General features: G+C 39.7%; 1 protein-coding gene across 1 annotated transcript; it reads left to right on the plus strand.

Annotated features, from left to right (window-relative positions):
• The first annotated feature begins 3,304 nt into the window (after nucleotides 1-3,304).
• On the plus strand, nucleotides 3,305-6,658 carry NEUROD1 (neuronal differentiation 1). Its single transcript, XM_016164607.2, has 2 exons — nucleotides 3,305-3,541; nucleotides 5,102-6,658. Exon 2 carries the CDS (start codon nucleotides 5,113-5,115, stop codon nucleotides 6,178-6,180), a length of 1,068 nt encoding a protein of 355 aa, XP_016020093.1. The 5' UTR covers nucleotides 3,305-3,541; nucleotides 5,102-5,112; the 3' UTR covers nucleotides 6,181-6,658.
• Nucleotides 6,659-20,898: the final 14,240 nt, after the last annotated feature.

The following is a 20,898-nucleotide window of genomic DNA, read 5'->3' on the forward strand; positions in this document are numbered from 1 at the left end:
CGCTCGAGGCCTGTGGGGCAGCCCTGGCTACATTTGATTCTTTCATTAAACGCAAACCTCCCTTTGCAAGAGTGAGCATCTGTTTCTCCGAGAAACAGGTCACTGCCGGGGACGCAGGCCCGGCCCCCGCTCTTTATCTTGGCCCTGTGAATGCGTCGCACCCCCGCTCCCCCGCCAGCTACACGCTTCCCACCTCATACGTCTTGGCCACACGCCTCCATCCCCCCTTCACTACCTCCCTCCACACACACACACACACTGCTACACACCTCTTTACCCCCATTTTCCCTGTCCAGACCACACTCCCCACTCCTCACCCCCGGCCACACGCTTCCTGCCGCCCCCCTTCCCGCCCGCACTCCGGCTGCCGCTCTAACCGCCGCGACCGCCCAGCCCGCGCCGCGTGCTAGGAGCGGGGACCCGGGGGGCGACAGATTTGGGGCATTGCTCGAGGGCAGTGAGTCATGAAAGCGGCTTTTGTTGCCCGCGCGTGCGGTTCGCGTGCCGCTCAGCAGCCTGCAGCGCCCAGTGGGGACCCGAGCTGAAGAACTGGGACCAATAACGGGCAGCGGGGGCAGAGGAAGAGGGAGAGAATTTAGGGGATCGGGAGGGGGGAGAGTGTGCAACCGTCGAAACAAAGTTCAAAAAATGGAGAAGAATATAAGGAGGCGGGGCGAGGCCGCGCGACCCGCCTGGATACCGAGACCCGCCGCTCGGGAGCCGTCCTCTCCCAGCATTCCGGCCGCCGCTGTCCACTAGCCCCATTGTTTCGCCCTCTCGCCTCCCAACAAAAGGCACCTCAATTTAAATCTTATCTGGCCTCCTCCCTTTCGGGCCTGACTACCTGGCTGCAGCCTCCCACAGGTCCGGCGGGTCTCGAGGCCAGTGTTGGGTGGTAGACGTTCCCCACATGGAGGCGGGTTGGCACCTGAGTGCCGCGGGTTGGGAGACCGAACCTCGCCAGGTCTCTGGAACATCCGGGAGTTGCCTTTTCTCTGCACAATCCCGCAGGCCTTGGTGAACAGCGGAAAGTGGAATTAGGGTAAAGTTATCAGGAGAGGAAAGGAACGGCGTAATTTCCGCACTTTCCACATTCAGAGTCTCGGCTGGTGAAACAACAGGTTTCCTTCCCAGCCTGGGAACATCTGGCTCCACCAAGACTTTCCTGTATTTCAGGATATTGCAAACGGGAAGTTTCCTCTGGTAGCGGAGTGTGTCCACTAGGCCACCCTTGGGCCTCGGAGGCAGGTGGAGCCCGCTTCCACTCCACTCCCAATATCCCCTAAAATTGAGAAATGAGAGCCAGGGCACGAGTTCCACATCTCCCCCTCCGCCCCCCTACCTTGGGGCAGCTGCTGGGAGAGCGGCTGCACTTTGTCCTACCCTGACGCAAATGTCCTAGGACACTCGAGTTGTGGACCTGCCTCTGCAGGCTGTTACCCCAATGCCCCTCGAGTTTTTAACCCATCACTAAAGATACAGACGGTACAGGGGTAAATACGGGACTAGGCTCTTGTGTGACTTCTTTTATCTTCGTGTGCTCTTTATATACCCACGAACAAATGAACAAACGCAGAAAGGCAAACTCCATACAGTTTGCTCTGGCAACTCAGCACAATTCAGCCCACGCTTTGGGCAACCTCTCAAGTCGAATACCCCTTTATTCCCCTTTCAGTTTTGCTCTGGATGGGGGAGGCTCCATCAACCACCTTCCAGACACCAGCGATCTCGTTAGTACTCTCTCCTTCTCTCTTCTGCATCCTGCCTCGGGTTCCCAGATGCACCCAGCTCCAGCCGCTGAACCCTGACACTGTTTGCAGACTAAAGGGGCTTTTAGAGCAATTGCCTTTAAAATAAGCATCCAAGTTCGATGCATTCATTGCAAGGGGTTACAGGTCTGGGAGGGGATAAAGGGTTAGTTAACGAAGGATTAGATGTGAAGCTGGAGAAGTGGACAGGGAAGGGATCAGGCCAACTTCTTTTATTAATGCATCATTCTGTAACATGCCTTGGTGGGAATGAGTGAGTAAAGAATCACCATTTAAACACAAATATGGCTCCTTTCAAATTAGTCGGGAAGTTCTGTGGTCATTGCCTGACCGCAAGGTGGAGGTCGTGTCAATTCAGTCCTTGAGATCTGGAGGGTCATAGCCATCAGCCCTCCCCAGAGTTGTAGTAATGGTCTTTCTGTAGAGAGCAATGAAACAGACCCATTTAGCTCAGGCCCTTTACATCCTTGTTTTGAGAAGTCTTGTCTGAACCAAGTACTTGTTTACAGGATCGAGAATGAGGACTAAGGGGGTAAGGAAGTCTGTGGCAGGGAACCTGGAAGTCTAGGTGAGAGCACCCTTTGCAACAGTACAATGAATGGCCTTAGTTAATCGTCAGAATCCAAGCGACAGAGAAATCCCCCAGCTCTCACGCAAGAGGGCTCAGAGGCCAACTGAACGAAAGCCTGAGCAAAAGGACTAGCTCTCTCTGAGGACAAGGACCTCTGGGAGGTGGGTGACCCGGCATAGTAAGGGGTCTCCGTGGACAGAGGTAGCTGAGGGTCAGGGCACACCCACTGGCTGGGGTAAAATGACAGGTACAAATTTCTATACCAGAGGGGCTGGGAGTTAAGTGGGTTAGAGGACTAGTCTCGAACCTGCGTTTACCGATAAAAACCGTTTTATATGTCGCGTACGTTTGCTTAAGGGGCTGATGGAGATTAGGCGAACCACCCTTTGGCACCAATAAGCCAAGCGTCTGCCAAGGGGTGGAAACCAAGAAATGGGCACCTCAGAGAGGGCAGGGAGTCTTGGCGCCCAAAAGGGCAGTGCCTGGGCGAGGAATCGAAAGGAGTCAGTACGCTTCACTGTTCGCCCCAGACTCCACATTTCTGCTTCTTTCACCTCTGCCCTACTTACCGCGCCGACGCTGGCTTCTCGCTCTGATCTAAACCCAATCAATGTTAGCTTTCCCGCTTCTTTTCCTCAAATCCCTTTCCTCTACTCACTTCCCCCAACGCCCCCTTTCCATTCTGCTGCCTGAAAGGGTTAATCTCTCCTGCGGGTAAAAACAGGTCCGCGGAGTCTCTAACTGGCGACAGATGGGCCACTTTCTTCTGGCCACAAAGGGGCCGGAATGGAGCGCTCCGCAGCATACAAATGGGCAGGTCACGTGGTACCCGGCTCTTGGCCGGACTGGGAGGACCATATGGCGCATGCCGGGGAGGATGGAGAAGGGGTGGGGGGTTGGGGTGGGGGAGAGGGTAGCTTGAGTTGGAAGAGGGTGGGAGAGGAGCAAGGCTGTAGGGCAGAAAAGAGGGGGGAGGCGGAAGGGAGCGCACAGCCTAGACGCGTGCGCAGGCGCCGGGTGCAGGGACCTGCTAGTCGCTCCGCTCTCGGCCCCGCCCGCGCTCAGCATCACCAACTCGGCTATATAACCTGAGCGCCCGCGCTGCGGGTACACGAGGAATTCGTCTCACTCAGAAGGCAAGGCGTCTGGAGGCCCCAGGGTTATGAGACTATCACTGCTCAGGACCTACTAACAACTACAGGTAATTACAATCTTTTCATTTTTCCTCGGGAATAAAAGCAGTAATCGAAGACCCGATGTCCCTACATATTCTGTAGGTGTGCGTTTGTGAGTGAGTGTGTGTGTGTGTGTGTGTGTGTGTGTGTGTGTGTGTGTGTGTGTTGAGTCGGGCATTCCCTATAATTGCAGGCAAGAATGCACATATTTTGACTCGCATCACTCAAATACCTACTATAGGCTTTCTAAGCTTTTAAATTGTTTTAATTTTTTGTGTGTTTGTTTTGGAGGAGTATAGAAGCATCTTTGGATTTTTAAATAAGGCACAATAACCCTGTGATATTTGTTAGTGGTGATCTCAAAGGCTTGAAAACAACTACTTCACTTTCTCGATTTTTCCAGAAAATAAAAAATAAAGCCCTTGTTACCATGATTTATTTTGTGTGCATGCATGTTATGCACATTGGAAGTGCCAAGTTAATTTTTTAGTGAATTAAAGGGACATTGATACCTTGAGTATAAACACACTGTAAAATAAATCGGATTGAGAGATAGTTTAGTAGGGGTGGGGGTGGAGAAAGGGAAGAAAGGGAGAGGGACCCACTCCTGCTACCTGTTACAGCTCCAGAGAAGCCAAGTCCCCAGCAACCACCTCAGGAGCCAGAAATCCAGTTGTCTCACTAAAGGTTTTTTATTTCCCTTATTAGAAGCGTCAACTTCGCCGTTGCCAGTTGCTGACCATTATAATTAGTCTTTTAAAGGGAGGTTTGAGGCGAACTTTGAAAAGCCCCAATAAAGAGCGGGTGGCCTTTTCAATGGGCTGTTTATTAGAGAGGAGCCTTCCGCACCTGATCCCCGGCGCGTGGAAGAGCGCGCTGCGCAGTGCCCCCAGTCCTGGCCAGCGCTTTTATACAAGGTGGAGATTCAGCAAAGGGCCAGGGGTGGAAGGCGATAAAAGGAAGGCGAGGGTGGGATTGAAGACCCCTGCACATTTTTGTTGTCAAACGTTTCGTTGATGATGAAATAATTTGGTGGAAAGTACTTTTCTTCCATCATGCATTTGCTCTTCAATCTCCAGTTAGTATAATCTTCTTAAAAATCACCGCCAGCGTTGGTAAATTACGTAATGGCTCTTCAACTTTAATCGCTAAGCACTGAGAAGCCAGGACAGAGATGGGAACAGGATTGCAATTTTGAAACTCATTATTTTTGTGGAGTTGTGAGTGACTTTGAACTCATGCAGATAAGCATGAAGTCAGAAAAATATACACTCATTTTCATATATATTATCCTACCGGGTGGCCACCATACACACACTTAAGTTAGTCACTGGGAAGTATACTGTAGGTAGACACACAGTTACTCCCAGCTCAGTTCTGTTTCCTACGTACCAGCGGGGCACACACACGTCATCATAAAACACTGCATTTAACTTTTCTTTAGAGGCATCCATTTTGTAATGAGCTGGTACTTCTCTTCAGGTACACGTTTACAGGGTTAGGAAGTGGGAACTGAGGGCACGTGCAGTCTTTGAATGCAGCGTTTTTTCTCCTGTCTGTTTCCCCCTCTCCCCCGATGCTTGTAGGAAACTGAAACATGACCAAATCATACAGCGAGAGCGGGCTGATGGGCGAGCCTCAACCCCAGGGGCCTCCAAGCTGGACAGACGAGTGTCTCAGTTCTCAGGATGAGGAACACGAGGCAGAAAAGAAGGAAGACGACCTGGAAACTATGAACGCTGAAGAAGACTCACTGAGGAACGGAGAAGAGGGGGACGAAGACGAGGATCTGGAGGAGGAAGAAGAGGAGGAAGAGGAGGACGATGATCAGAAGCCCAAGAGACGCGGCCCCAAAAAGAAGAAGATGACCAAGGCGCGCCTGGAGCGTTTTAAGCTGAGGCGCATGAAGGCCAACGCCCGGGAGCGGAACCGCATGCACGGGCTGAACGCGGCGCTAGACAACCTGCGCAAGGTGGTGCCCTGCTACTCCAAGACTCAGAAGCTGTCCAAAATTGAGACGCTGCGTTTGGCCAAGAACTATATCTGGGCTCTGTCGGAGATCCTGCGTTCGGGCAAAAGCCCTGATCTGGTTTCCTTCGTACAGACGCTCTGCAAGGGCTTATCCCAGCCCACCACCAACTTGGTTGCGGGCTGTCTGCAGCTCAATCCTCGAACTTTCCTGCCGGAGCAGAACCAGGACATGCCCCCTCACCTGCCGGCGGCCAGCGCTTCCTTCCCTGTGCACTCCTACTCCTACCAGTCGCCGGGTTTGCCCAGCCCGCCGTACGGTACCATGGACAGCTCTCACGTCTTCCACGTAAAGCCACCGCCTCACGCCTACAGCGCGGCGCTAGAGCCCTTCTTTGAAAGCCCCCTGACCGATTGCACCAGCCCTTCCTTTGACGGACCCCTCAGCCCGCCGCTCAGCATCAACGGCAACTTCTCTTTCAAACACGAACCATCCACCGAGTTTGAGAAAAATTATGCCTTTACCATGCACTATCCCGCAGCGACTCTGGCTGGGGCCCAAAGCCACGGATCAATCTTCTCGGGAGCCGCTGCCCCTCGCTGCGAGATCCCTATAGACAATATTATGTCCTTCGATAGCCATTCACACCATGAGCGAGTCATGAGTGCCCAACTCAATGCCATCTTTCACGATTAGAGGCCCGTCAGTTTCACCATCCCCGGGAAACAAACCCACTGTGCTTACAGTGACTGTCGTGTTTACAAAAGGCAGCCCTTTGAGTACTACTGCTGCAAAGTGCAAATACTCCAAGCTTCGAGTGATATATGTATTTATTGTCGTTACTGCCTTTGGAAGAAACAGGGGATCAAAGTTCCTGTTCACCTTATGTATTATTTTCTATAGCTCTTCTATTTTAAGAAAAAGAAGTAATACAATAAAGTTAAAAAAAATGCACCACAAATTTGGTGTAGCTGTATTCAGATCATATTAATTATCTGATGGGGATAACAAAATTACAAGCAATAATTAGGATCTATGCAATTTTTAAACTAGTAATGGGCCAATTGAAATATATATAAATATATATTTTTCAACCAGCATTTTACTACTTGTTACCTTTCCCATGCTGAATTATTTTGTTGTGATTTTGTACAGAATTTTTAATGACTTTTTATAATGTGGATTTCCTATTTTAAAACCATGCAGCTTCATCAATTTTTATACATATCAGAAAAGTAGAATTATATCTAATTTATACAAAATAATTTAACTAATTTAAACCAGCAGAAAAGTGCTTAGAAAGTTATTGTGTTGCCTTAGCACTTCTTTCCTCTCTAATTATTAAAAAAAATTGCACAATTTGAGCAATTCATTTCACTTTAAAGTCTTTCTCTTTCCTTAAAATGAAAACTAGTTCCGTAACTCTCAAGAGGATGAAAGAAAAAAAAAAAAAACAAGAGATGTATTCCCTATCAAAACATATCAATCCATTACTTGCACAAGCTTGTATATACATATTATAAACAAATGCCAACATACCCTTCTTTAAATCAAAAGCTGCTTGACTATCACATACAATTTGCACTGTTTCTTTTTATTCTTTTACTCCTTTGCATTCCATGATTTTACAGAGAATTTGAAGATATTGATGTTTCCAGAAAATGTAAACGCATGATTTTATACATAGTCACACAAATGGTGGTTTGTCATATATTCATGTAATGAATCTGAGCCTAAATCTAATCAGGTTGTTAATGTTGGGATTTATACCTATTGTAGTCAATTAGTACAGTAGCTTAAATAAATTCAAACCATTTAATTCATAATTAGAACAATAGCTATTGCATGTAAAATGCAGTTCAGAATAAGTGCTGTTTGAGATGTGATACTGGTACCACTGGAATCGATCTGTACTGTAATTTTGTTTGTAATCCTGTATATTATGGTGTAATGCACAATTTAGAAAACACTCATTCAGTTGCAATAAAATAGTATTAAAAATCTTAAGCAATTTTGCATTTCTTCTTAAAGAGATTTTTTTTTTTAGTATAAATAATTCCTAAGTGTAATAGTTGTTTTATTAGCTGAGTTAAAAAAAATACTAAACACTATTTGTAGAAGAAAATTAAAGAGAAAAGTTTACTTTAACATACTCTTTAATCTGTTTAGATAATGAATGGACTTAACTGATATTTCATTACTTGGAATATGAATGAGGCTGTGTGTGTGTGTGTGTGTGTGTGTGTGTGTGTGTGTGTGTGTGTGTGTTGGGGTTAAGGACTATGGAGAGACAGTTGTGTTTTTGTTTTTCTTTGCTTTAAATATCTTCACCTTTAGCTTTTTAATAATTCTAAATTATTATATTATTTGTTTTCCTCTACTTTTTTAAAAAAGGATGATTTAGTTAATTAACAACCAAGACACAAACAAGTACCCTAGTTTAGTTTGCCTACATGTTCAAATATATGTATCAAAAATTTATTGTTTTCTTGGTGCTTTGTTATCTGTACATTTTCCTGAGCTCAGTGTTCTCTACTACAAACCAATATTATCTTCAAAAGAAACATACCTCTAGAAAATGCCAGGAGAAAATGATTTAATTATTTAAAGAATCCGAGGCATGGCATTTTATAATTGTTCTATAAACATCTTGTGATGATTTCAATAACTTTTTCAAGAAAAAAAAAGGAGTAAATTGCCTGTGCTCAAGAACATACTATTTGTACTACAATATATTTGGGGAAGGTGTAATTATTTTCCTCCTCCCCTTTGGAGCACTATTGTGTTGTTTCATAAAAAAAGTTACTGGAAAAACTTACAGATGATTCTGTCTATTGTTAAGTCCACTAAAAAAAAGTTTGGCATTTCTCTTCCTCTGGATGTGTTTGTTGACTGACAGAAAAGATTCCTAGGGAATAACATTTTGGCACTTGTGCCCTGGCTCTACTGTGAAGCTCTGATTATTGTCATTAGTAACTCCATTGTTCTTCTTCTGATTTGGATGCCACATTGGATGACTACCTCTCTCCCCAAGCTTGTTCCTTTAATCTCCTTCTCATTGGTGATTTAAGGGTTCCAGAAAGCTGACCTCATTTAGCAATCTGCTCCAAAAAAATGTGAGTAATATAATGGATGGGAACAATTAGCCATACTAATAACATTGCCAATGGGGCTATGTCAAGCTGTGACAGTAGCAGTAAGGAATATTTCAACATTAAGAAAATGTTTGAATGCAATTTAAAATATATTATTTTAGCATGTTTTCCATCAGCCTTCATCACATGACAGAAATGCTTTTAAGTTAGTTCCAATTTTATCCAAAATGTAATAATCTCATTCCAAGTGAATCAAAGTTGTTTTGGAATCAAGCTGTTGCTTCCTACATCCAAGATTGCTCTCGCTGTTCTTACTTTAAGAGATATATATTGATATGGTATCAGAACACTGCCATCTTCCCAGCCTAGCAGACCACGAAGTGAACATTCAGATCTGATATGATCTGTTCAGCAGCTCAATTTCACCAGTAGTTAAAATTAGGCATCTTCATGTAAACTAAACGCTGTTGCTGTAGTGAACAGAAGAAATAATAAGAGAATGACATTTTAAGAATTAGAAGAATACAGCTTTTAAGACATCAAGCAACCAAATCTATACTGTGGGGCTTATTTTGTTTTGTTTTTTTTTGTTTTTTTTTTTTTTTGTTTTTTGTTTTTTGTAAGGTAGAAATGAAGACTGCTAGTTTTTTTTCCCATTTGCCTGTATAACTTCATTCTAAATCATAAAGATTCTTTCAGTGAGTTAAGGAGTAACTCACATGCCACCATCTTTTATTCAAAGGGAAGCACAGATGTTCCTTCTGCAGGGGAGGTTTTAATTTATGAAAATGATATTGTTTATGCATGAATGAACTGAATGCACTCTGCATAACACACAGCACTTCCATCTGATCAGAGAAATACCACAGAACCAGTGCCAATGTCAGAAACATATTCTACAAATTTACTCACTTAAATGTTTAATGAATATTTGGAAGGAATTTTTAAACCACAAGAAACCTTTTCAGTTGTCTTTTTTGGTGGGGGGGGGGATTTGCTGGCCATATTTGAAACAACAATTTTTATAAGAGGCTAATACTTATATCTAGCTAATAAGAAAAGAAAATGTTTTACTAAGTGAAATACAACCAAAAAGAAGAAATACTGGCAACTTAGCTTCATTGGGAAAAATATTTCCTTTAATGTTTTTACATATTGCTTGTTATGAGTAATATTTAGGGTACTGTGTGTTCCTTCTGCTTGAACAATTACTATTTCTATCAAAAAAGATGCTTAGATCTACTTGTTTAATGTGAAAATTCTCTGAAGAGTTATTTCCAGAAAAAGCTGGAATTTAAAATTAGCAGACAGTTGCAAAGTTAGAGATGCAATTTGGCTAAATATTTTAACTGGTGCGTATTTCCTTTTGAATAAAACACTGCATAACTTAGATTTCATTTACATCACCAATTGCGTTTATACAGTATGATCTATTTACTTTTAACCCTAAATAAAATTAAAGGCAAATTAAAATGAAAGTTTATAATATCTTAATAATGTTCTACTGTTTTAAGTTTTAAATATGTTACAGTAAAATAACATTTGAAAAAATGTGTGTTCTAATTTATTAATCTTAAAAAACTTCCTGTTTTCACACTTGAAAGTCTATAATTCTTACAAAACAAATGCATTTCCGAAAGAAGCCAGCAATTACTAAAATGATATATGGATCATTAGCTAACAGTTTGAACCAAGCTGTTTTAGTTCTATAATTAAACAGGAGATTTAAAGTGAAAATATCTATTAAACAATTAATAAAAATGAGTTTCAAAACATAGGCTGATTTTGTCCTGATGGGAATCGTAAAATAGTGAAGTTATTTCTTAAACTACACTAAAAATCTCCTCTCTTCTCTTTTCCTCTCCCTCCACCAACATTTATTTCCTGACAATGATCTAAATAAAATCTTGAATTTCAGGGTCTGATAAAGAATAAAAGAGCCAATGCAACATCTTGTGGAACACCAGGACTGAAAAGTCTTGTTATTACCATTGCACAGAGGCGTTCTGGCGTCAGATGCACAGTGATTTGTATGGTGGCATAATCACTGGCTCCTGGCCAGGCATTATGTTTCAGAGGACACTACTGTCAGGAACCATTCAACTAGAAATTTGCACTGTTTGCACTCAAAAGTTGAGATCATCTGCCTTGCTATGTCAGGAAGAATTCTGTGCTGGCAATTGACTCATAGACTCTTTTCTCACACACTAACACTTGGTTCAGTGGCTCTGATGGAATTAGCTGTGTAACTTAACTAGTGGCACCAACAAGACGAGGCCACAGCCTTTGAGGACTCTGTTTAAATTACTAATTTTAAAATATGTTAAAATACAGAGTATTATGTTAATGATGGACTAAATGTCAGACGCATTAAATGTGGATTTGACCATCTAAACATTATCATGTTATTTTCCCAGCTAACCCAGAGGTAGATGGATAGAGGGACAAGAACCATCTTTACAGATCATTAGGTAGAGGGTCGGATCCATTTGTGAAATGACATCTAGAAATTAGAGAACAAGTATATATATTTTTATTTTTTTAGGTTTATTTTTTAAATTAATTTATTTTTTACGGTGACATCAGTTAACAAAATCCAGTAAGTTTCAGTTGCATAGAGAATAAGTTTAATCTCAAATATATGAGGTAATTTGATAACTTAATTTGCTGTTCACATGATTAAAATCTAACTCCGCTTTAGGTTTTGGTATCTTAAGGATAGCCAGCCAGAAAGATGACTTCACATGCTTAACATGTCAGTGTTAAGTGCTTTCGATTCATTCACACATTTCAACATCAAAGCAGCCCTGTGCCTTATTTTACAGATGCAGAAACTGAAGGAATCTGGGATATCTAGATACTTGCATTACTGGTTTTCTTTCTTCATTCGGGTTTAGTTCAAATGCCACTTCCTCAAATAAACTTTTCCTGATCCCCATCTGAAATGGCAACCACCTTCAACCCCACCAAATTTGTTATTATATTGCCCCTCCCCCATTTCAGAGCATCTATCTGATGTTATCTTGCTTATTTATTTGTCTAATATATTTTTAAATTACCTATCTCTCCAGTAGAATGTGAGCTTCACAAGAACAAGAATCTTGTCTCTTGTTTGTCGCTACTTAGCTATTAACATTCTAGGGGAGTCAGACCACACTAATCAATGCCAAAACCTCCTGTTGCCTTAACCACTATGCTGCAAATCAAGTCAGTTGAGAATGGAGAGGGCCATAAATGATTCTCAACCCAGTGAAAATTTCAAGATTAATTCTATAAAAAGAGAACAACTGAGAGTGGCACCAAACTCTTCTCCCCCTAACTCCTTTTAAGCATTAGTAATCATGAGTTATCAGTCATCTTTTCTGTATATTGATATCAATTGGTTAAATATAATTTTCAACTGGAATAAAAGAAGAACTGAAATATTATTGGCTCTTTCCAGACCATGCCATTTTTGGTCACATTTATTAAAAACTCGAATATGCGTTACTTTTTTCCTTTCTGTTCATCATTCTTCTAGCAATTGTGTTTGTTCTATCGTAATGTTATGTAAAACGGTCCCAAACTTCCTTCTCATCATTGAAGATTTTAGATTATAGCAGATCAGAACCAAACCCATAAGGACTATGTACTCCAGCAATGAGTTTGAAAAAAAGTAGCATTCAACAAATCAATAAGTAAAAATATGCTACCTATACACAGATGATAGCACAGAAATAGAAATCCACAATGTAAAAGAGAGTACTTTATAGTCACAATAATTAGTTAAATCCGTTTTCCTTCGAAGTATCAATTAGACCAGAAGAGTGGTAAGTTTATGGGGAATAATCTTCTTTGTTAATACTACATAATTAAAGAACATAGAGTTATTATTTTTAGTAACATCAGGTATTCACTTTAGTATTACACATGAATTAGTTTGAGAGCTGCTTAGGGAACAGAACATAGAAGGATCAGTATTCTTGAAAGACGATTTAGCATAAAATCACTAAAAACTTAAGGGCAACTAATGTTGTTAATAATAGTCGTATTTACATACAGTATGTATTATTGGCTGAGATAAACATAATTGATTTACTTAACCTATAATTTTTATTTAAAAATGTTCACTGTATAAATTTAACACGTCAATAATATATCTTTAGTGTTCTCTCTCAGTGATGTCAGTAAGGAAATTATCTCCACTTTCAGTGACATCAATGCAGGGGCATTACAGTGCATAAGAGAACTGTTAATTCCCACTGATGTTACCAGCGATAGTAGTGCTTGTCTCTTCGTAGCAAGAAATTATAAATTTATAATCTGTGGTTAGTTGCAGGTACATGACCAAGTAATGTTCACAGCCAAGAATAGAGAGGATAATATAGTATTCTAAAAAGGAGGTGGGATAGTATCACTTGTCATTGTTTATAAATAACTGAATAATCTTTATTTCAGTCAATCATTAAATTTACAACAAACAATAAATAGCAACAAATGCATACAGATTATAACTAGAATCTAAATAGTGATATTTACTCAAATATTTCTTTACTAAAAGAATTTCTTATTTAATAGAGGCAAGGCTACTGATTTAGATAATTTTTAATCCCAACTTGAGACTTTTGGATACAGACACTCTATTTTAATGTTTCCTCAACTCTGACTAGCAAATTAAAATGTTAAGTGAAGAGATATTTTGCTTGCCAAAGTTTCATTTTGCCTAATTAAGTGATAATGCATTTATTTCACTTTAAATATCAAGGAAAAAAATATGCCATATTGGGTTGGATAGTGCCTTCCCTCTGCTCCTGAAAATTCATGTCCAGCCAGAACCTCAAAATGAGATCTTATTTGGAAATAGTGTCCAAATAATATATCTTAAGATGTAAGATATAAATTAAGATAAGGTCATACTGGATTAAAGCGGTCTTTAGGAGAGGACAGGACATATACACAGACACACAGTACACAGGGAGAATGAAGATGTAGGAGAGATTGGAGAGATATGTATATATGCCAAGAGACTGCAAGGATTGCCAGCAACTGCCAGAAACTAGGAAACAGACATGGAACAGATTTCTCCTCCGAGTGCCTAGGAAGGAACTAACCCTATGGACACCGTAATTTCAGACTTCTGGTCTCCAGGACTGTGAAAATATATTGCTGTTATTTTAAGCCATTCAGTTTGTGGTAATTTTTTATGGTGGTCCTAGGTCACAAATGCATATGCTAAAGTCTATTATTAATTGATATATTAAATGTAAATAAACATAAATAAGTTCATTTAAATTCTTCTGAAAATATTACCATAAAGTTTTAGGGACATAATATGTAACTACCAGCATATTTTAATTAGTACTGAGTTTGATATTTGAACAAGCTTATAAATAATAACTATTTAATAATCATCTGAATTATGTAAAAGTTTTATTGGTTTTTATTAATATAAACTAACCTATATTGACATCTAGATTTAGTGGTGTGTGAATAAGTTCATCCAATAAACTAAGGGTGATTTTGTTTAAAAGTATTACCCTAAAATTTATAAATAATATACTATATAAACTATTATTTATTTTTATGTGAAAAATAACATTTATTCTATTTGTGGGACAACATATGTACTAATAAATAGAACTCTGAAAAAACAAGTTTAGCATTTTCCCTGGTTTCATAAACACTAATTTAACATACACTTTTATAATGTGTTTTTACACATTATACATAATTTTTAAAAATGATTGTGGTCCAAATGAATTTAAGCTCTGTGAGTTCTAAAAGCTCTATCTATTTTAGGTTATGTAGCACCTCGAGCCAGTACTCTCCTTTGTGAACTTAAAACAAGGGGCTAAGATTCCAACCTTAGTTAAATAGGGCTGTACACTTGATTATTTGACTGATTTAGTGACTCATAATAACAGTTAGCAATTATTTCTTTTGAAGATATTCAGTTAATCAGAAGTTGTAGTCTATGTAGTTCTAGGCGCTATCTTATTTTTAATCGTTTTCATTTTATCTTGTTTTTAGACAGTAGGTACATTTGTTTCTTATGACTGCTCTCTTTTTTCATTTCATTACTCATGTGAATATGAGTAAGAATAAACCTTTATTGTTTTAAGTCACTGAGATTTTTTTAAACCATTTTTTTAAATCATAACTCTGCCTCTGTTGATTGATAAGATGTTAACTCATTGAGATGAAATGGTATGCAAGAGAATTTACTGTGACTTCTGGAAAAGATAAACTTCCCTTGCTTATGTCAAAAATATGAATAGAAACATGCACTCCTTGTCTAAAAATGTATGTGAGTTAGAGGTCTAAGTTGTGGCAGCCATTTGGTGACTTAGAACAGAGCAGAAGGACATACATGGAGCTGCGGATGATGCTATAGAAGGAAGAGTGAAGAAAGAAGAAGAACTGGTTCTTACATTATATTATTTGAGCTGCTGGATCAATTTTCTCCCTAAGCTAGCCTTACTTCTCCAATTGGGTATTACTATTTTTAAGCCCAGTTTCAGATGAGTTTCCTGCCACACAAGGTGAATTGCCTAATACAAACAAGAAAAGCTGTGATTTTGTTGTTGCTTCGTCATTTTTATACATTAAGATGGAGAAAACCCAGAATACACTGAAGATGAACTTGAGTAAGATATTTGACAGAGGAAAGTGTTGGGCAGAGTAGGGGCTAGAAGATCTAGAGCCTAGGAAAAGAATTCCTTTGGACAGGAAGAATACTTCTTCTGAGATAAGAGTCAGGCTAGAAAAGGAAAATTTTAGGAGTAAGGGTAAGGGAATAGTGGGGGTTTACTCTTATCAAGTTCTTTTATATGAAGATCGAGGCATGATGACCCTCTAAGTGAAAGAAAACTGAAGGTTTAGGATAGTTCTGAGGATAAGGAAAGAGGTAGCTCCATCACTAAAAGCAGAGCTTAGGGACAAAGTTTGGAGACCATGATATTGGAGTAGTTTGTAGTACCCTTAACTCATATGCTTCAGCAGAAATCTCTCACACTTTAGTTTGGGAACAGAAGATAATTGCGTGTTTTCATAACATTTAGATAAAAGAAGTAAAGATGCTGATAAAAGAGAAGTTGAATTGATGTACCATGGACCCAGGTAAACAGAGAATGATTTCATTTGGTAGATGGACAAAGATGGCCTTTGACAACTCTGTAGTAACTTGGAGGATAGAGAAAGTACCTAATGAACTTGTAGATCTAGATATGGAGATTTTGGCAGAATATTGTAAGTGTTGATTGGCTTCTTTTAGCCACACAAGATAGGATTTTACAAGAGAGAGATGAGCAAGCATAATTTAGAGGAACTATCAAAGGATTAAAGGTCAAGGACGGATACTCTGGCTAAAAAAAAAAAAAAAAAAAAAAAAAATTGAAAGCAAAAATGGCTTCAAAGCAGTGAAGAAATGGAGGCTGCTTCTAGTTAAACATGCTCACAGGTCAAGCCCCAATCAAGGGTGTGGCTGGAAGACACAGTTCACCCACATAAAGTATTTCTAAGAACATTAGGATCATTATATCCCCCAAATCTGACTTGGAGTTCAAAGCAGAGAGGGGCCAATTTTGAAGAGATTGGTGGGAATTTTTTTGTATAATATGATATAATATGATTATATGTATGTACATATATTTGGCATATGCATATATGGCATATACCATATATAGTTTATATAATATATATATAAGTGAACTACATAAAGAAAGCTTACAAAGTTTCCAAAGGAGTCGTATCCATTTGGACTGAAAGAGACAGAAACAATTTGAAATTTAAAAAAAACCCAAAACCCAAAACCTCTGCACACCCAACTTTTATGGATAGAAAAAGGCTGAAAAGGCTACTCGGCTGCCATCTTAGGCCATTTCTTATTGAAAAGAAGAAAGGTATGGAGGGCAAAACCAGAAGCCCAGAGGCTGGAGCTAAGAGCTTTGGAGAACAATAAATTAGGGATCCATTTCCAGGGAGCAAAACTGGATGTGAGATAAGGAACATTCTCTTTCTTGGTATCTGGAGAACTAGCAACACATGCCTATCTGAATATCAGAATTCTTATGGACGAGTGACTGTAATGTACTTTTTGCATTTTTCCCTGTCTATCTCATCATTGCATGTTGATGTGTGTGGACATTTTTGGGAGAGGATATGATGCTTAGAGCCCTTGAAACTGCCTGGAAGCCACCAGTGGTACACTTGATGATATCTGAGGATAGTAAAGTAGAAAGCTGGAAAGTCTCTGATTTCTTAATGACCAACCCAGAAACAGCTGGACTCTGGACCACTATTTATGTAAGAAGAAAATCTTATATTAAAACTACTTTGAGCTGAGTGTTCTGTTATTTACAAATGATAGACAAACAAGCTTTGTGGTAAACGCCTGGGGCAGGGGGTGGGGTGGCGTTAAAGGGCAGGATGAAGAGGAAAGAACTAGTCACTGATTTCAAGTGTTGTCTTTGTTTAAAATACGTGGAATCACTTGATGTACTTGTTTAAAACACATATTTCTAGGAATAGTTCAGTTACGGATTCAGAATCTCAAAGAGAAATTTTTAATTAAAACAAACTGAACATTCTTAAACACATTCAAGTTTGAAAAGAACAGTAGTTCATGTTTAGAAAGAGTGCTTTTTGAGTTTAAGCACTGAGGAAGTCTACAAGGTCCAGAGGATATTATGAAAATGGGAGCCTGAAATGGAGGGCGCCATAGGTTGCTGGGATGAGGCAATCATGGGAATTTGAAACTACGGTATCACACTCAAATTTTCAAAATGGTGACAGAAAATGATTTAAAAGTTAGTCAGTGAACCCAATACTAAACTCTTTGATGTCTATGGTCAAGAGACCTGAAAGCAGTGGGATGTTTTCAATAGTGAGAAGGGACATTGCCTTCTCCATATAATGCTTTTTTTCACAGTTGTAATAGTGTGAGTTATAGAAAATGAGGATGTATTTTTTTTGCTTAAATGGTCTCTGTGTATATTTGGTTATACCTAATTTAAGACCTTACACAACAGAACTCAATTTAAAAAGTTATTAATTCAATCATACATTTGACAAATTTATTGAGCATGTATTTTGCTAAAAGACCTATTTTAGGCACAGTAGAGAGAGCCATAAACAAACAGACTTGGTCACTGCTCTTGTTGGGATACCCATCTGATAGGAGAAGGGAGACAGATAAGAAATAAGTACATAAACAAATCAAATGCAGACTTTTAGATAATGGGAAGTTAATGAAGAAAATATCATTGAGTAGGGGCAACTTTTGATTGACTGTCCAGGAAAGACTCTCTGGGAAAGTGACATGAAGTTGATCTGGGCACCATGTAAAACCACACCATGGTAAAAAATTGTTCCAGGAAAAGTAAACGACAACAGTAGAGGCCCTGAATACAAATTAACTTTGTTTATTTGAGGAATAAAAAGGCCAGTGTGGTTGGACATAGGTATAGTAAGAATGGAAAAAAAAAAATGATAGAAGATGGGTTTGAGCAGGTGGCAGGAGTCACATAACATGGGGTCACATAAAAGTCATGGTGGGAGTTGGGATTTTATCCTACCTGTAGCAGATCTCAATAAAAAATATTTTGTAAAGTAAACTAGAGTTTTAAAAAGCATTGTGTTGGTGGTAACTTGATAATATATGTACATTTATTATACAAATTCCAAACTTTGAAAACAGCAGAGACTTTGGGACATCAAAGGGAATAACATAGGATTATCCACTGGCCAAACCTGAGGCATTAGACTTTTTTGTTCCCTATCCTTGATGCAGTAGGTCTGAATGTATCTCTTGGCTGTGATTTCACCAGCTTCCATTTATGGTACTGATAATGAGAAGGTGGCCCCAAATTAAGGAGGCTATACCATCAGACATACATTCCTGGGATTTGCCTAGATATTTAATGGTCTCCAAAAAAGAATGTAACAATAGCCCAGAGTCTTTCAAGGTCTTCTGTTCAGATATAGGTTTCTAAAAAAACCCCAAGGATGTGTTTCTAGACCTACTCAAATGCCTTCTAAATGGGAGGCAACAATGTAACTATTAAGAGAGAACAGATATTATTTAAGGTATTATTTAATGCTCTTAAAACATACTAAAACTTTAGACAAGAAAAGCAATGTTCGGGAAGTTTCCTGAAAAATTTTGGAAAGCAATTTTTATGCATCAGGGTATTATATTTATGAATCTCTTATGAAACAACAAATCCTCAGCAACTAGGGGGAAAAAACTATTAAGCTGCTCTGGCATCATTGTTACAGATAAATGTTGAAGGAGTTTATTTATTCTTTCATACATTTTTTGGGCACTTACTATGTACTATGCAAGGTGCTAGATACTGAGAGTCAATTGAGAACAAGATAAATTCCTTGCCATCAAAGAGCTTTTATTTCAACAACAATAATAACACTTAATATTTATTGAGTGTTCCTTATATTCTAGCACTATTACTAAGTGCATTAATTTATTCAATGGGGAACCTAGACAATAAACAAAAAGGTAAATATATAATAAGAGGTAATAATAAGGGATGTAGAGAAAAATAAAGCAGGATATAGTAGAATGATTAATATCTATATCCTAATTCCCAGAACCTGTGAATATGTTACCTTACATAGCAAAAAGGAGTTTGCAGATGTAATTAGAGATTATCTAAGTAGGCCCAATGTAATCTAGGGATCTTATAAGAGAGAGAAAAGAATGTTAGAGACAGAAGATGTAAAAACGGAAGCAGAGAGAAGATGCTATGCTGCTGGCTTTGAAGATGGAAGAAGGGGCCTTGAGCCAAGAAATACAGGTGACCTCTAGAAGCTTGAAATGCAAGGAACTGAATTCTCTCCTAGAGCCTCCAGATGGAATGTAGGCCTGATGACACCTTGATTTTAGTTGAGTGAAACTGAGTTTGGATTTCTGATCTCCAGCAGTGTAAGATGATACATTTGTGTTGTTTTAAGTCACTAAGTTTGTAGCAGCAATGGGAAACGAAACCCCAGGATTATAGGCTGGTGAAGATGGAGGATTCTCAGTAATGGACTCTTAGAGGAGGTGACCTTTAATCGGAAAAGTGAATGAAGTGAAGGAAGAAGCCATCTGGTTGGCTGGCTGGAAAACATTCCATCGGGAAGAAACAATAAGGAAAATACTCCGAGAAGGGACTAGTATCCCTGTGTTTGAGGACTAGTAAGAAGGCTTGTGTGAGTAAGCAAGGGGAATTTGAAGAGGTAGCTAGGGGCCAGATTATGTAGAATTTTGTACCTTTCTAATTATTTTCATTTTATTTCAAGAGTGATGGAAAGTTATAGGAAAGGTGTGAACAGGGAGTGATTTGATTTTGTTGCTTTTAAAAGGAACGATGTGACAAATAGGTGGAAAATAGACTCTGGGCTAGAGGAGGCAGTGCAGGGGAAGGGGAAAGCAAAGAGATAGGCTGGGACACTATAGAAGTTGTCTAGGTGAGGGGTTTGGGGGCGCAGACCAAGGTGAGAACAAGCTGAAAGGAGTCTGTGTTGCAGATAGTACTGATTTGCCCATGGATTGGACATGAGATATAAGGCAAAGAGAAGAGACTAGGATGATATCAAGGATTTTGATGACACTATTTGATGAGATTTGTAACATTCTTGGAGGAATAGGTTTGAGATGGAAAATCATGAGTTTGTTTTTCGCTATGTTGCATTTCAGATGGTTATTAGACAGCCAAGTAGAGATGTCAGGTAGGCAGTTGGACATAGTGTCTGAAGTTCAGAGGAGTGGTTGGGACTGGCAACATTACACGAGGTGCCTGGTTAGTATATAAAGCCATGGCACTGATGCCTATGTAGATAGATCCTGAGGACAGAGCCTTGAAGTCCTGTAACCTTTAGGACCCTAGAAGAGGAGAACTCATCAAAGGAAAAGAATGGCGCACAGCCATTACTTTCATTCTCAAGAAATGCCAAGCCAATGTTTTTGACTGGCCTGACTAAAGCTTGAAAAATGGCAACTCGCTCCTTGCAAAGGTCCTAAAAAGTAGCCACTGCCTTGGCCTATTTGTCAGGACTCTCAGTGAACTTTCAAAATGCCAGTGAGCTCTAATTGTGTTGATTGCCTGGCAGCTGTGAATACAAGAAGCTAACTCCAGACCTGCAACTCATTCTACAGAGGGCACCAGCCTTCCCCATGAATGGCTGCTGAGCCGAGCCACCTGAAATCTGCATGGGGTATAGCCACAGCTGCACTTCTGCTCCAAGAAACAGCTCGCTGCAATCAGATCAAACTAAGGCTCTTCTGCACTTTGCCTGAGAGCTCGGGATTTGTTTTCAGAGCATTAAACAGTAAGAGTCC

Source organism: Rousettus aegyptiacus, unplaced genomic scaffold (assembly GCF_014176215.1).
Source record: "Rousettus aegyptiacus isolate mRouAeg1 unplaced genomic scaffold, mRouAeg1.p scaffold_m13_p_2, whole genome shotgun sequence".
In the NCBI taxonomy this organism is placed as follows: Eukaryota; Metazoa; Chordata; class Mammalia; order Chiroptera; family Pteropodidae; genus Rousettus; species Rousettus aegyptiacus.